This window comes from Ceratotherium simum, chromosome 37 (assembly GCF_057802395.1).
Source record: "Ceratotherium simum simum isolate JZ-2026a chromosome 37, ASM5780239v1, whole genome shotgun sequence".
NCBI lineage: Eukaryota > Metazoa > Chordata > Mammalia > Perissodactyla > Rhinocerotidae > Ceratotherium > Ceratotherium simum.
Window position 1 is genome coordinate 1,967,710 of NC_141936.1, and position 13,537 is coordinate 1,981,246.

Sequence of the window (13,537 nt, forward strand, 5' to 3'; positions counted from 1 at the left end):
GCTCCCTGGGGCCAGGGGACGCGGGTCGGGGACTCCCGACCCAGGGGCTGCAGGGTGACCTCGGTTTCCCCAGTGCCCGTGCTGTCCTGTGTCTGCTGCCGCTCTGCTATGTGTCTGCTTCTGCCAGGAGGGGCTTGGGCACTTCCCACCTCAGGGGGTGTCACAGCCCCAGCTCCAGGGACTTAAGGGGCCTTGAGCCCTGGGGTGGTGAGGGCTCTCTGGATGTCCCAGTGCCAGGAGACCCCGGGCCCAGAGCAGCCTCCTGGGGGTGGAGGAATGGGGGCTCCCTGGGGGGATCCCGCAGTTCACCTCTCCGCCAAGGTGCTCAGGGGTGCTGAATAGTTAGTTCGGGGGTGCATGGCGGGCCAGGCCGGGTGGTGGGTCTAGCAGTGGGTGGCCCACGGCAGAGAGGGTGAGGACGAGCATCAGGTGCCCTGGGTGCAGGGAGGCCACCAGTCGGTGACAGCAGGGGGTAGTAGACCTGCTGAAGAGGCAGGGAGATCAGGGAGGCCAGGCGGCACCCCAGGCAGCTCAGGTGCGGAGGCTGCTAGGCCTGGCGCCCAGGCAGGGAAAGTAGAGAGGCCCCAGGCCTAGGACCGGGGCGGAGCGAGGGCGTGCCGAGGGGCTGGTGGTGCCGAGCTGCTGGGGGACTGGGGGTGCGGGGCAGGGCGTTGGGGGGGGTGGCAGGCAGCCTCGCATGCGCTTGTCAGGCGCTGGCCCGGGCCGCGCCTCACCCACTCCTGGGTTCTGTTTCCTGCCTTCTTCGTCCACCTCCGGCCTTTTCCCAACTTGGTTTCTCTTTTCTCTCCCTCCCGTCTGTCTGCCGCCCTCTCCACCCTTCCTCCTGTAGATGTGTCCGACCTTGAGAACAATAACCGTAACCGTGCCGGGGCCGAGCTCAGTCAAGTCCCTGACAATCTCTCCACAGTGACCAACGCCCTGGTGGGCATGAGCCCCTCATCCTCGCTTTCCGCCCTGTCCAGCCGCGCGGCCTCAGTGTCCAGCCTGCACGAGCGCATCTTGTTTGCCCCGGGCAGCGAGGAGGCCATTGAGAGGCTGAAGGTGAGGGCACGGCCGGGCGGGGGCACCAGGCCCCGGGAGATGGGGTGAGCTTAGAGAAGTGGGTGTCAGGGCCTCACCCTCCTGGGGCATCACTCTGTACAGGGGCCTAGGTGCCCAGGGCCGAGACCTCTTCTTGGGGAATGGGTGCGTTAACGGCACGAGGTGGGGCTGGGTTGGAGGCGAAGTGAGCCATGCACATGGCACAGAGTGAGTCTCCCTGCCCAGCGCCATGGGACCCCCACTTGCAGAGAAGGGCGGCGGGTGTCCTAGAGGCTCTGTGCTCCCTCCCAGGTGGTCTGTGCTTACACCAGCTGGTGAATATTCACCCACCCTCCAGCCATGGGTGCCTGCTTTCAGGTTTTCAGTTCCGTGTTGCTTCAGTGAATGACTATTGGGTGCTGAGCTGTGTGGGGTGGGGGATAAGCCCAGACCCTGGAGACTGAGGAGACTGAGGGGACAAAGGCACAGAGGCCGGGCTGGGGCTGGTGTGGGGAGTGGGGCATGGGGTGACCCCAGAGCATAGGGCCCACCTGGGGTGGGGGACTCACTGGGGTGTGGGGGACCCACCTGGGATGTGGGGGGTCTACTTGGGGTTTGGGGGGCCCATTGGGATGTGGGGGATCTACCTAGGGTGTGGGGGACCCACCTGGGATGTGGGGGATCTGCCTGGGGTTTGGGGGGCCCATTGGGATGTGGGGGATCTCCCTGAGGTTTGGGGGGCCCATTGGGATGTGGGGAATCTACCTGGGGTGTGGGGGGCCCATTGGGATGTGGGGGATCCACGTGGGGTGTGGAGACATACCTGGTGTGTGAGGACCACAGTGTGTGGAACGCACTTAGTGTATGAGGTCTACCTGGGGTGTAGGGGACCCACCTGATGTGTGGGGACTCACCTAATTTGTGGCGTCCAGTTGGGGTGTGGGGGACCCTCTGGGGTGTAGGGGACACACTTGATGTGTGAGGACCCACCCAGTGTATGGAATGCACTTAGTGTGTGGGGTCTACCTGGGGTGGGGACCCACTTGGAACGTGGGGGGCCCCTTGAGGTGTGGGCTGGGAAAGCAGCATCAATGTTGGAAGTATACGGCCTCAGCTGTGGCTGACAGACCTCTGTGTCTCAGAAGCAGTGTCTCGGCATCTCTGCCTTTGTCTGTTTCTCTCCCTCCAGGTTCCTTTGCCTTGTCCTCCGTTCTCCGGGCGTGTCCATAGGAAGGACACGTGGCCTGTGAACACATTAACCTCTCAGCCCTTCACCTTGACCTTTCAGACATGGCACTGCCTTGATGGACCCGGGAATTGGGGTCTCGTCACCCCTTGCCTGGCACCCAGGCCTCTGTCTACCCTGTCACTCTGCTCTGTCTCACTCCCAGGAGACGGAGAAGATCATAGCCGAGCTCAACGAGACCTGGGAGGAGAAGCTACGGCGGACGGAAGCCATCCGGATGGAGAGGTGGGCAGTGGGGAAGCAGGACCAGTACCAAGCCCTGCATGCCAGCCCTGGGCTCCCGCACCTGGGGGTGGCTGTGTCCCAGTGGGGGGCAGACCCACCCCCTCTCACCCAGTGACCCCCGCCGTGTGTCACTGACGGCCCCATTGACCTGATCCCGGATGAGATGACCAGTCCCCTCAAATAGACGCCTTAACTCACTGACCAGATGGGACCCTGCAAGGGCATTGCCCTCAGGCCTTGTAGCCAGAGCTGCACCAGCTCCTGGGGGGCCGATTGGTCAGCTGGGGGTGAGGCAGGTCCTGCGGCCTCTTGGGACTCGAGCTGACCCCACTCTGTCCCCCCAGGGAAGCACTGCTGGCCGAGATGGGTGTGGCCATGAGGGAGGACGGTGGCACCCTCGGTGTGTTCTCCCCCAAAAAGGTAGGAGCTGGTCTGACTCAGACAGGGCTGTGGCCCTTTGTGGGGTGTCAGCCCTTCTAGGAGGCCGGAGGGCTCCTCCTGGGCGGAGGGGGAGCGGCAGCGGGTCCAGGCTGCAGGGGCTACGTTCATGCCCAGCCAGATCTTCCCTGTATGGGAGGGTCGGCCCCACCTCCTCACGGTGGACGTGCCTGTGGCCTTGGGACATCTAGATGGGCCACTTAGCTGCCTGAGGAGTGGACTGGGCCCTTTGAGGTCGGGGCAAGACTGGGGATCCTGAAACCCATGGGGTTGGACCCACCCTGGAGCCTGTGCCGCTCACGGGCAGGGCTTGGCTGGACCCGGAGCTGGGAGCCAGCTGCCCTTGGAGCTTAGCTCAAGTGGGGTTCTGCCGTCCCAGAGGGACCCCTTTTCTCCCACCCAGGCCTGGCTCGCTCTGTCACCTGAGGGCCCTGAAATGGAGCAGAGCATCACCCCCCTGTTCAGTAGCTCAGATGGGATGAAGCATAAGCATTTGGGAAAAAGTCTTCTGAGAGTTCTAGGACACAGAGCCCCCACGCACCCCAAAGATTCCTAGACCCTTAGAGCCCTTAGGAACTGAGCTTCAAGCTGGGAGGCCTCCCTGGAGGCAGCGGCAGTAGTCCCCTGGGGCTGGCTTCTGACCCCAGCTTAGTTGGGGGCAAAGTGTTTCAGTGTTTGCTAGTCCCTAAAGCCAGCAGCACATGGAGTCCCCGGTTGTGCCATTCGGGACCCCAAGGGAAGAAGACCACAGAGCGCTGGTGCAACGGGCCACTCCTGGGGACGGGTCAGGCTCCTTGGGCATCTTCTGCCCTGCGCACGGCAGGCTGGGGGAGCAGCTGGTGCTGAGGCCCAGAGGCAGGAGGGAGGGGTGCCTGGGAGGACCTGGGCAGGGAGGGGAGCAGGCGGGGCCCTGATGGGGTCTTACTTCACATCCCTTCTGGGTAGACTTTTGGTTTTCGTCTGGAATAGAGGGTTCCCGGACTGGTTCAGACCCTGCCCCTTCCTGGAGGGGTGGAGCGTGTCCCAGGGCTGGCGGGCGGCACTGTGGGTGCGGGCACCCTTGGGACGCTTGACACCTGGAGTCCTTTGGCTTCCTTGGTGGCAGAGGGATTTGCTGGTGGCCCTGGTCTGGACACAGCCTGGGAGTGGGAGGACAGGCCTGGGACCACTGGGGACACCTCCTCCTGAGAACACTGGTGTTTCTGGGACTCCGGAAAGCACGTGGGCCAGCTGGGTCCGCCCCACTCAGCCCAGCAGGGCGAGCACAGGCCCTTCCTGGCTGGACACCCTCCCTGCTTGGGGGAAGGGGGCAGCCGGGGATGGTTTGTCCCCAGAAGGTGACCAGGTCTTCACACCTTGCACAGGGGCATGGGTGGGGCATTGTGAGATTTTAGCTTGGGGTGGGGGCGGCTTGCCCCAAGGTGCCAGGTGGGAAACTGAGGAAGCTGTTCCAGCTTCCACCATGTTGCAAGACTCTTGCCTGGGACATGGTGTGGGGTGGCATTCCTGAGCTCGGGAGGTGTCGGGGCCCAGAGAGACCCTGGGGTGAGAGCAGTGGCGGAAGTGAAGATGGGGGTGTCTGAAGCCCCAGTAGGCGGAGCCTACAGTGGTTGCCCTGGGGACCTGGTGGGGCAGGGAGCCGAGGGCAGTGCTCAGACAGGTGCGGCTGGTGGGAAGTGGTCACTTTTGGTAGACCCGTGGACAGCAGAGGTGTGGGGGGGTCCAACCTGGGTAGTTCAGAGGGACTTCTTTCATAACCGCTCTGCTCCCCAGCCCACAGGGCGCCAGCCCTGCCTGGCCAGCATCCTAATCCTTCTTGATTGGCAGATCCCACTGGACCCCTCAGCTCCTGGGTGCCCCGCTTGGAATGGGGTCCTGCAGCCCCATTTTAGGGTGGAGGAAAGGGCCTAGAGCTGGGTGCCCAGGACCCTGCATATCCGAGGGCCCTCCACAGCCTCCAAGTGGCCCCCTAAGCCCCCAAGTGCTGAGAGCTGGGCTCCCAGTCCCTCCCAAAGCCCAGCTCCCCCTGAGTGCCAAAGCCAAGCCCCCACCCAGCCTGCCGCCCAGGAGCTCTGGGCTCCCCGTCAAAGGCTCTTCCTCAAGGAGCCTTTTTCTTCACATCTGCTGTCCTCTCTGCAAGGCCAGGAGGACGCTGTGTCCAGGTGAGGCCAGGCCTAGGGCTGGTGGTGGTCTGGCACCTGGGGAGAGAGGTCAGGCGGTGGCCTGTGCTGGGCTCCTCCGCAGGATCGGTGACCTCTCTCTACAGACGCCGCATCTCGTCAACCTGAATGAGGACCCGCTGATGTCCGAGTGCCTCCTCTACTACATCAAGGATGGGATCACCAGGTGGGGGCCGGCGGGGCAGGGGGCTCGACCCACAGAGTGGCCGCCAGAGTGGGCATCTGCTGGACATCGCCACTGCCTGTGCTTGTTGCTGGAGGCGGTGCTGCCGGCCACTCTGGGCTCGTGGCTTTCCCAGGCTGGCTGCGTTTGGGAGCGTCCTCTGTGTCCCCACCCTGGGTGTTTCCTGAATGAGCCTGGCTGGGCAACCCTGGGGCTGCAGGGGGGCCAGGCGGGCCAGCAGGTGGTGTCATGGGTACGCGGGGCCCGGCGGTGCTGATGGTGCCCCGCCCCACAGAGTGGGCCGGGAGGACGCAGAGAAGCGGCAAGACATCGTCCTGAGTGGGCACTTCATCAAGGACGAGCACTGCGTCTTCCGGAGTGACTCTCGAGGGGGCAGCGAAGGTATTGCTACCCTTCAGCCCCCACCCCAGTGCAGCTGGTTGTCAGGCCTGAGTGAGGTTTGCTGGGTCAGCCCTGGGCTGGACCCGTCATCCCTCCCAGCTCCTTGGTCAGTCCCTGGGAACCACCCCCATTAGAAAGGTGCCTTGAAGACTGGGCTGGAGGACACGGGGGCTCCCTCCCCGTGCTGGGGGCAGGTTGGGAGTGCTCATGGGCGGGAGGACGTGAGCCGTGAGGAATGAGCCCAGATCTAGGGTGAAGAGCTATTTTTAGATCGTGCTTTCCTGTTGGCTGTGGAGTGGCCATCTGTCCATTTCCCCAGCCTCTGTCCGCATCGCCTGTCCTTGGTGTGGCCCTCTCGGGGAGGCAGCTGCTGTGTTGGTGTGCCGTCACAGTGCCACGGCCCCCAGCTCAGGGCATGCTCCTGGCAGGTGTCTGGCCAGCCTCTGGGCTGCAGACTGGTGACCGAAGCCCACTGTGTGACTGGGACACCTCAGGAGGGTGGCCTTAAGCAGTGTTGGGGCCACTGGCTCACCCAGAATTCTCTGTCCCCAAAACCCACCTTCCCCTGGGCCAGAGGGCCGAAAGCCCAGAGGGGCTCCAGACTCCCAGGGACCCACCAGTCACTGTTTCCCATCCGTGCCCACCTGGAGACCCTGACAAGGCCCCGGTGGTCAGCCCAGCACGGCCTCCTTGCTCTCTGACTTTGGGCACGTGGGCCTCCCCACCAGGCATTTTTCCTCATCTACTGAGTGGGGTATGACCCCCTCCTCCGGCTTCTCTGAGGCCCAACGTAGGTGTTGTGGGCAGCCAGGCTTTGCAGGGAGGAGAGAGGCCTGCTGGAGAGCACACCCTGGTGGCCACCCAGGATGACAGCTCCTCACAGTCCTCTCTTACCCTTCCCATCTGTCCTGTAGCTGTGGTGACCCTGGAGCCCTGTGAAGGAGCAGACACCTATGTCAACGGCAAGAAAGTCACGGAGCCCAGCATCCTGCGGTCAGGTGTGGCCAGGGGTGGGACTAGGGGCGAGTGGGAGGGTGGGAGGGAGGCCCCTGTCCCACCCCCTCAGCAGGTGGACCCCCTCCTGCTCCCAGGGCTGTGGGGCATGCTGGGTGGGGCCCCTCACACAGAACTGTTCCCCTTCCTCTGTTGTTTTGGGACTGGGCCCACAGGCTGGAGGCAGATCCCAGGCTGAGAGGGGAGGCCTTGGCTTGGGGTCTCCCTCCCGGTGCCTGGGGCTGGCTGCAATTAGGGCCTGAGGGAGGGGATCACAGAGGAATTGACCAACTGAGGCAGGCCAGGGAGGACCGACCCACAAACACTGGGGCTCGTGGGGGAGGAGGGGCTGAGCTGGCTCTGCGGGCCCCAGGTTGGAGGGAAACTAGGCCGTCCAGAGACCCCCGCAGGCAGGACTGTTCTAAGACAGACAAGGCAGCGGGTGCTGCCCTGGGGGGACGCGTGTGTCCGGTAGAGGGGTAGGCCCTGGCCCTGGGTACAGGCAGATCCGCCTCTGTCCTGTTTCCATCCAATGGGGAGACGGATGGGAAGGGAAGGACACTGCAGAGGTGCCCTGCCAGAGGGGCCCAAGCACAGCCCTGTAGTGCATGCGGCCCCCAGACTCCAGATGTCTGCGGGAGGGAAAGAGTGCCCCAGCCATGTGTGCGGGGGTGGAATGTGGGCTGGTGTGGGGGAGGGCCTATGGCCAAGGCACCGGGACCGGAGAGGCCAGGCTGGCCCGGGAATGGCAACCGCCTTTCCATGGCGGGGCCATGGAAAGGATCGAGCGTTGGAGAGGCCCCAGGACTGTGTTTTGCATACATCGCTGGCTGCTGAATGGGGAGAGACCGTGGGGGTAGATGTGCAGGGAGAATGAGGAGGTCCCTCCAGGTCCTGGCCAGGGGTCAGGTGGCCAGTCGGGTGGGAGGAGTGACCTGGAGCTGAGGACCAGGTCGGGGGCTCCTGGCGTCTGGGGGCCTCTTTGGGGTGGGCAGCGCTGGGACCCTAGGGGGAGGAAGAACCTGCACCCCTCTTCCTTCTCCTGTCCTCTCTCTTATCCCTTGAGGCCACCCCGAGGCCACAGGTCCCCCAAGTCTGGCCTCGCCTCTGTCCCCCAGGAAACCGCATCATCATGGGAAAGAGCCACGTGTTCCGTTTCAACCACCCTGAGCAGGCGAGGCAGGAGCGCGAGCGCACGCCCTGCGCCGAGACACCCGCTGAGCCCGTGGACTGGGCCTTTGCCCAGCGGGAGCTGCTGGAGAAGCAGGGCATCGACATGAAGCAGGAGATGGAGCAGAGGTGAGGCCTGGCTGGAGGCCACCACGCCCATCCACGCCGTGCTTGTCCCTGCCGTGCCACCTCTGCCACGCCCGCCCCCGTGCACTTGTCCCCATGGTGCTCACCTGCGTCCCTTCTTGCAGACTCCAGGAGCTAGAGGACCAGTACCGCCGGGAGCGGGAAGAGGCCACCTACCTGCTGGAGCAGCAGAGGCTGGTGAGGGCGGCGCCCCCTGCCAGGATGCCACATGGGGGCTCTGGGGGCCGAGTCCCTGCTTCCCCAGCCTACTCTTAGCTTCCCCAGTGGTCACTACGCTGGGGCTGCACCCAGGTGCAATGGGCAGGCCCTGGGGCCCACAGCGCAAGAGGCCCCAGCGGGAGGGCTGTGGAGGGGCCTGGTTTTCACGTGGAGCCACAGTGCTTGCTTCTGTGCCAGGACTACGAGAGCAAGCTGGAAGCTCTACAGAAACAGATGGACTCTAGGTACTTCCCGGAGGTGAACGAGGAGGAGGAGGAGCCGGAGGACGAAGGTGAGGGGCTCTCGCAGATGTGGAGGTGGGCAGGGCCTGGCCCTCGGGCTGGGAGGGGTCTCAGAGAAGAGGCAGCCCCAGGTCGCTCCCTCCAGGTCAGCTGGTCAGCACCTTTGCCCTGGGGTCCCTGGGCTGTCCCTCAGGGAGAGGCCTCCTCGTCCCTGAGAGGCACCCATGGAGGCACCAGGGGGAGGCTGTGCTACGGCAGGAAAGCACCTACACACACGCACACACACGAGTGTGCACACACAAGTGAGTTCTGGCAGGAGAGGCCTAGACGATGGAGCAGACGATGCTGGCGAGGGCTCATGTGCAGGCGTCCTGCCAGTGGGAGGCTGGTGCTCCCCACCCCTGGATGAGCTCACTCTGCTCCTCCCCTCAGGGTCCCCTTTCTGAGCATTAGCTTGGGCGGCCCACTGGCTGACCGCTGACCTTATGCTGCTCTGGGGCCCGAGAGTGGCCTGCAGGCAGGGCAGGCGGGTGGAGTTGGACACTGGGTTCACCTCCAGCTCAGCCTCTGCTCAGCTGGGCAGCACCTTGGTGCTGATGTGACCTGGGCCTCCCCTTGTCTTGACTCATCTACCCAACAAGGCTCCTTTCCACGAGGAGAGGCTGCTGGCCGGCAGGGGTCATTGGGAGGAGGGGCCGAGCCTGGAAGCGTGGACAGGCCCTGCCTTGTGTCCTTGCTTGTCTTTCTCCCACAGGCCTAGTGGACAGAGGGTGTGTGAGCTGGGAGAGGGTGTGCGGGTCAGCCACAGTCTGCCCTCCTACCTCCTCTCCCTCGGGTCCCCGCCCCCGCTGCCCCACATGGTCAAGGCTGTGTGGCCGTCATTGGTGCTGCCCCCATGAGCCCACGCTGAGCTTCAGCCGACTCTCAGGACGCTCATGCTCGAGGACCTGGCGGCCTCTTTGGAGCACGTGGAGACTTTTCATGTTTCCTTGTTTCTGAGTGCCCAGGACAGTTAGTGTGAAATTGGGGACCCAAGCACAGAGCCCCTGCCCCAGGCCCAGAGTGGGTGTGTCGCATTTCCGGGATGACTGCATGCCCCTCTCCCTACAGTCCAGTGGACGGAGAGGGAGTGTGAGCTGGCGCTCTGGGCCTTCCGGAAGTGGAAGTGGTACCAGTTCACGTCCCTGCGGGACCTGCTGTGGGGCAACGCCATCTTCCTGAAGGAGGCCAATGCCATCAGTGTTGAGCTCAAGAAGAAGGTGGGCTCCTGCCTGACTTACCCACTGGCCCCTCACCTTGGAGGGAGGGCGTCATCCCATCCTAATTACAGCCGGGGCTCAGCGCTGTAATTAGGGGAGGGGTGGAGCAGCCCCTCCTGACCTGGGCCCCTAGAAGTATGGGCAGTGCGAGGGAGGCCCTGGGACTGAGTGCCCTCCCTGCTCAAGGAGCAGGCGGGTGAGCAGGTGTAGCTTCCTCTCCAGCAGCTGGCCAGAAGGTTCCGGTGAACCGTTGTGGGGCATGCAGCCAAGGTCTCCGGGAGGTGGGAAGGAAGCCCTTTCAAGGCCTTGCTCCCGCCCACCAAGGGGCTGACAAGGGGTCATCTTCTGCCTGTCACAGGTCCAGTTCCAGTTTGTCCTCCTCACGGACACACTCTACTCCCCGCTGCCGCCGGACCTGCTGCCCCCAGAGGCCGCCAAAGACCGAGAGATGCGCCCCTTCCCCCGCACCATCGTGGCAGTGGAGGTCCAGGACCAGAAGAATGGGGCTACCCACTACTGGACGCTGGAGAAACTCAGGTGTGGCAGGGGAGGGCAGCTGAGGTGGGCGGCAGGGACCGGGTCACTGCCTGGGCCCTGGGCTGAGGCCACAGAAACGGAGGTGGGTGCAGGTTTCACGGGGCACACAAGTCGATGCAGCTATTTCTCCTGTTTTCATTTCTTTTAAAAATCAGAAGAAAAAAGTGAATAAGCTCCAGCCTTATTATAGAATCTGTGTTCTCCTCCGCAGTGGTCAAGTTTAACAAGGTTAATGTGTTTTCATGGAGGAAGGGGCAGATGACGAAGGTGGGGGCAGGGCCACAGCACCAGCAGGGCCAGCGGAGCACATGGGACAGGATGCCACCAGAGCCTGCCAGAGCTGGGGCCGGAGGAGCTCAGCAAAGCAGGGAGGGAGCTCCTCCACCTTGGAACCGCAGCCAAGCCCAGGGAAAGGAGGCGAGGGGGGCGCTGGGCTGAGGTGACAGGGCAGCTGGGGAGTGGCAGCCATCCCTGTGAGTAGTCTCTTTCCTACAACTCTACCTCCACGGTCCCCACATGCATGCTCTGATGTGTGCCTGGCTGTTGATTTACAAAGGTGACCCAGTGACAGCACAGACAGGCCAATGCCATTGAAGAAAAGTTGAATGTTGCTCACAGTTCCCTAGAAACGAGAGGCACGCACGCATGCAGGGCCACAGGGGGAGGCACAGGGCCGTCAGGGGGAGGCAGGAGCGAGGGGAAGGCTCCATGGGCGAGGCAGGGCAGGGTGGACAGCTAGGACAGGCTAGTGTGAATAATTCTGGCAGGCTTTGGGGCACAGGAACTGCCCCTGGTTGCGTGGTACCTGGCCCTGGGGTGCCTTAGTGATAAGTACTGGCTGGGTGTGAGAGTCAGGTAGGGGCCAGTGAGGAGTGGTCTATATGTGAAAGGTGGGCTCACCTACCAGCTGTTTACTGTCTCTAGGAAGCGCTCCCTGGGCGGGGCAGTCCCTCCCCAGCCAGCAAGGCCCCCAAAGATGTCAAAACGTCATAAAATATAGATAACAAAAAATATAATCAGTACAGTCATCACTCACATGCTCATGTTATCCCCACTCACACCCCCACTCACACACACATGCACTCACTGCCCCTCCCCATCCTCCAGGGCTGGAGAGGCTACCATTTGACTTTGGGGAGGAGGATTCTCCGCTGTCTGTGTGGTTCATGTTGCACCTGAGCCCTGGAGGGAAATGACTGCGTTTCCTTTCTTCCACAACTTGTTGGTTTTCTTGGGATAATAATTTTAAAAGTATTTTCTCTGTTTTCTACATCCCGTCACCCACTTGCCCTTTATTCCTTGAGCTTGCGGGGCTCTGACACAACTCCCCCGTCCTGAGCTTCCCCACACCGGCTCTGGGTGGGGGTCCCTCTCCCCTGCTCCACCTGCCTCTCCGCATTCCTGGGAGCCCTGTGGCTGGTTCCCAGCCCGTCCTGCTTTAATCGTGTTGTTGTCACTTGGCTCAGTGGGGAGGAATTCGTGGGAAACTTGCATGTTTAACTAGAAGTCCGTTGCTCGTGGTTGACCAATTTCAAAGACCATGGAGAGTCTGTCAGCAAACCACCTTGAGCCTTGTGTGACTCCGAGCAGGACGCCATGGCCGGAGCCAGGCCGAGCCCACGGTCCCCAGGAGGAGCCTGAGCCCACGCTGATCTCTGTGCCCCTGCAGGCAGCGCCTGGACCTGATGCGGGAGATGTACGACCGGGCGGCGGAGGTGCCCTCCAGCGTCATCGAGGACTGTGACAACGTGGTGACCGGCGGAGACCCCTTCTACGACCGTTTCCCCTGGTTCCGGCTGGTGGGCAGGTGGGCGCCTCCCTCCCTCCCCGGCTGAGAGGGAGAGAGATTGAGAGAGAGAGAAGGCAGCGGGGGCAGGGAGTGGGCCCCGGCCCTGACGTGAGGAAGGAGCCAGCGAGATGCCCTTTCCCATCCCGACTTCCCCACCCTCGTCCTTCCCGGGTCTGAGGTCCCCCCAGCCACTTTTCTCCACATACCAGTCCCTCTTATTTCAGGGGAGCGGGGAGGGGTTCTCGGCATTGCCACCCACATCTGCGACAGGGCCGTGGCCACCAGGTCACACGTGTCCACATGTGTGAAAGTGTGAGGCTTGGGCAGGCTTTCTAGGCCACCTGATGGCCGTGGGGGTGTGAGTGGGGAGACAGGGCCATGTCACCCCAGACCCTCAGCGTCCCATGCCTCCTTTCCCTAGTCTCCCCCTCTGGGGTCTGTGCCCAGCCCCTGCACCCCACGGGATGTGGTGTTCTGAGGCCTCAACATGGCCAGGCCCATGAGGCCCTCACATGACCTTGGCCACACCTGGCCAGGATCATGCCTGCCAGTGCCTTCCGGAATCTTCTGGAGCCTTCCACTGACCACACATGCAGTTTCTTTCCAAGCCTGGGGACGGGGTGCATTTTTGGTTCTCTTGTCTTTTAAAGCAGCATTCTCGATGGTCTGTGTGTTTGGTTTTGGTTTAAGACAGAAGCCCCCCACCCCCTACCCCGGACCCTGTCCATCCCTGCCAGTAGCTGGTGTTAACTTCTCTCTGTCTTGTCGTACTAACCTCAGTTCAGTCATCTCTGGCTGCAACAGCTACCCTCTTCTCAACACATGCATGAGCGAGCGCATGGCTGCTCTCACCCCCTCCCCCACCTTCTCGAGCCCCGACTCCGACGCCACCGAGCCTGCCGAGGAGCAGAGCGTGGGGGAGGAGGAGGAGGAGGAGGAGGAGGAGGAGGAGGAGGACCTGGAGGACGACGTCTTTCCGGAGCACGCGCTGTGCGACGGCCGGGACCCGTTTTACGACCGGCCCCCCCTGTTCAGTTTAGTAGGAAGGTTGGTGAGGTTGAGGACAGCATGCTGGGAAGGAACCAGCTCTTTTGCACAGGAGCACTGCTGCGGGCACGATTTGACTGCCGTCAGGGCGTGACCCCCGGCGTGCGGGCAGCTCCCTGGACCCCCAGGCTGAGGCAGTCTGAGGGGCTGGCCTCCTCGAGGAGAGAGCATGAGGGATCATGAGGGCTCCTGGCCATCCTGGAGATGGGTGTCTGGCCCAGCAGGGGAGATTCGAGGTCCCAGTTACGGAAGAGGCAGTGCACCCTGGAGCAATGGTCCCACCGGCTCTGTGCAGGTGGGACTATTCTGCAGAGAGGCCCTAGAACCCCGAAAAGTGGCTGCTGGAACCCCAGAAAGAGTCCTTGTGCAGGGCCTATGGGGAACATTTGGAAAGGTCCTGTCATCCTGGGGATCAGGTCATCCCAGCTGAGGTGGCTTCCCCCCTCTCCACTGCTTTCCA

General features: G+C 62.9%; 1 protein-coding gene across 10 annotated transcripts in view; it reads left to right on the forward strand.

Annotated features, from left to right (window-relative positions):
* Positions 1–13,537, forward strand: part of KIF1A (kinesin family member 1A) — a 101,204-nt gene that overhangs the window by 47,540 nt on the left and 40,127 nt on the right. For 6 of the 10 annotated variants that reach the window (XM_087424575.1, XM_087424577.1, XM_087424576.1 and 3 more), the window contains exons 14-26: positions 929–1,062; positions 2,433–2,512; positions 2,857–2,932; positions 5,217–5,296; positions 5,589–5,695; positions 6,610–6,693; positions 7,807–7,987; positions 8,110–8,182; positions 8,402–8,495; positions 9,556–9,704; positions 10,063–10,241; positions 11,911–12,048; positions 12,811–13,077. In XM_087424575.1, the coding sequence (XP_087280701.1) occupies positions 929–1,062; positions 2,433–2,512; positions 2,857–2,932; positions 5,217–5,296; positions 5,589–5,695; positions 6,610–6,693; positions 7,807–7,987; positions 8,110–8,182; positions 8,402–8,495; positions 9,556–9,704; positions 10,063–10,241; positions 11,911–12,048; positions 12,811–13,077 (1,642 nt within the window). Of the gene's footprint in view, positions 1–850; positions 1,063–2,432; positions 2,513–2,856; positions 2,933–5,216; positions 5,297–5,588; positions 5,696–6,609; positions 6,694–7,806; positions 7,988–8,109; positions 8,183–8,401; positions 8,496–9,555; positions 9,705–10,062; positions 10,242–11,910; positions 12,049–12,810; positions 13,078–13,537 lie in introns of all 10 variants that reach the window. The other 4 variants (XM_087424581.1, XM_087424582.1, XM_087424583.1 and 1 more) reach the window with 2 other exon arrangements.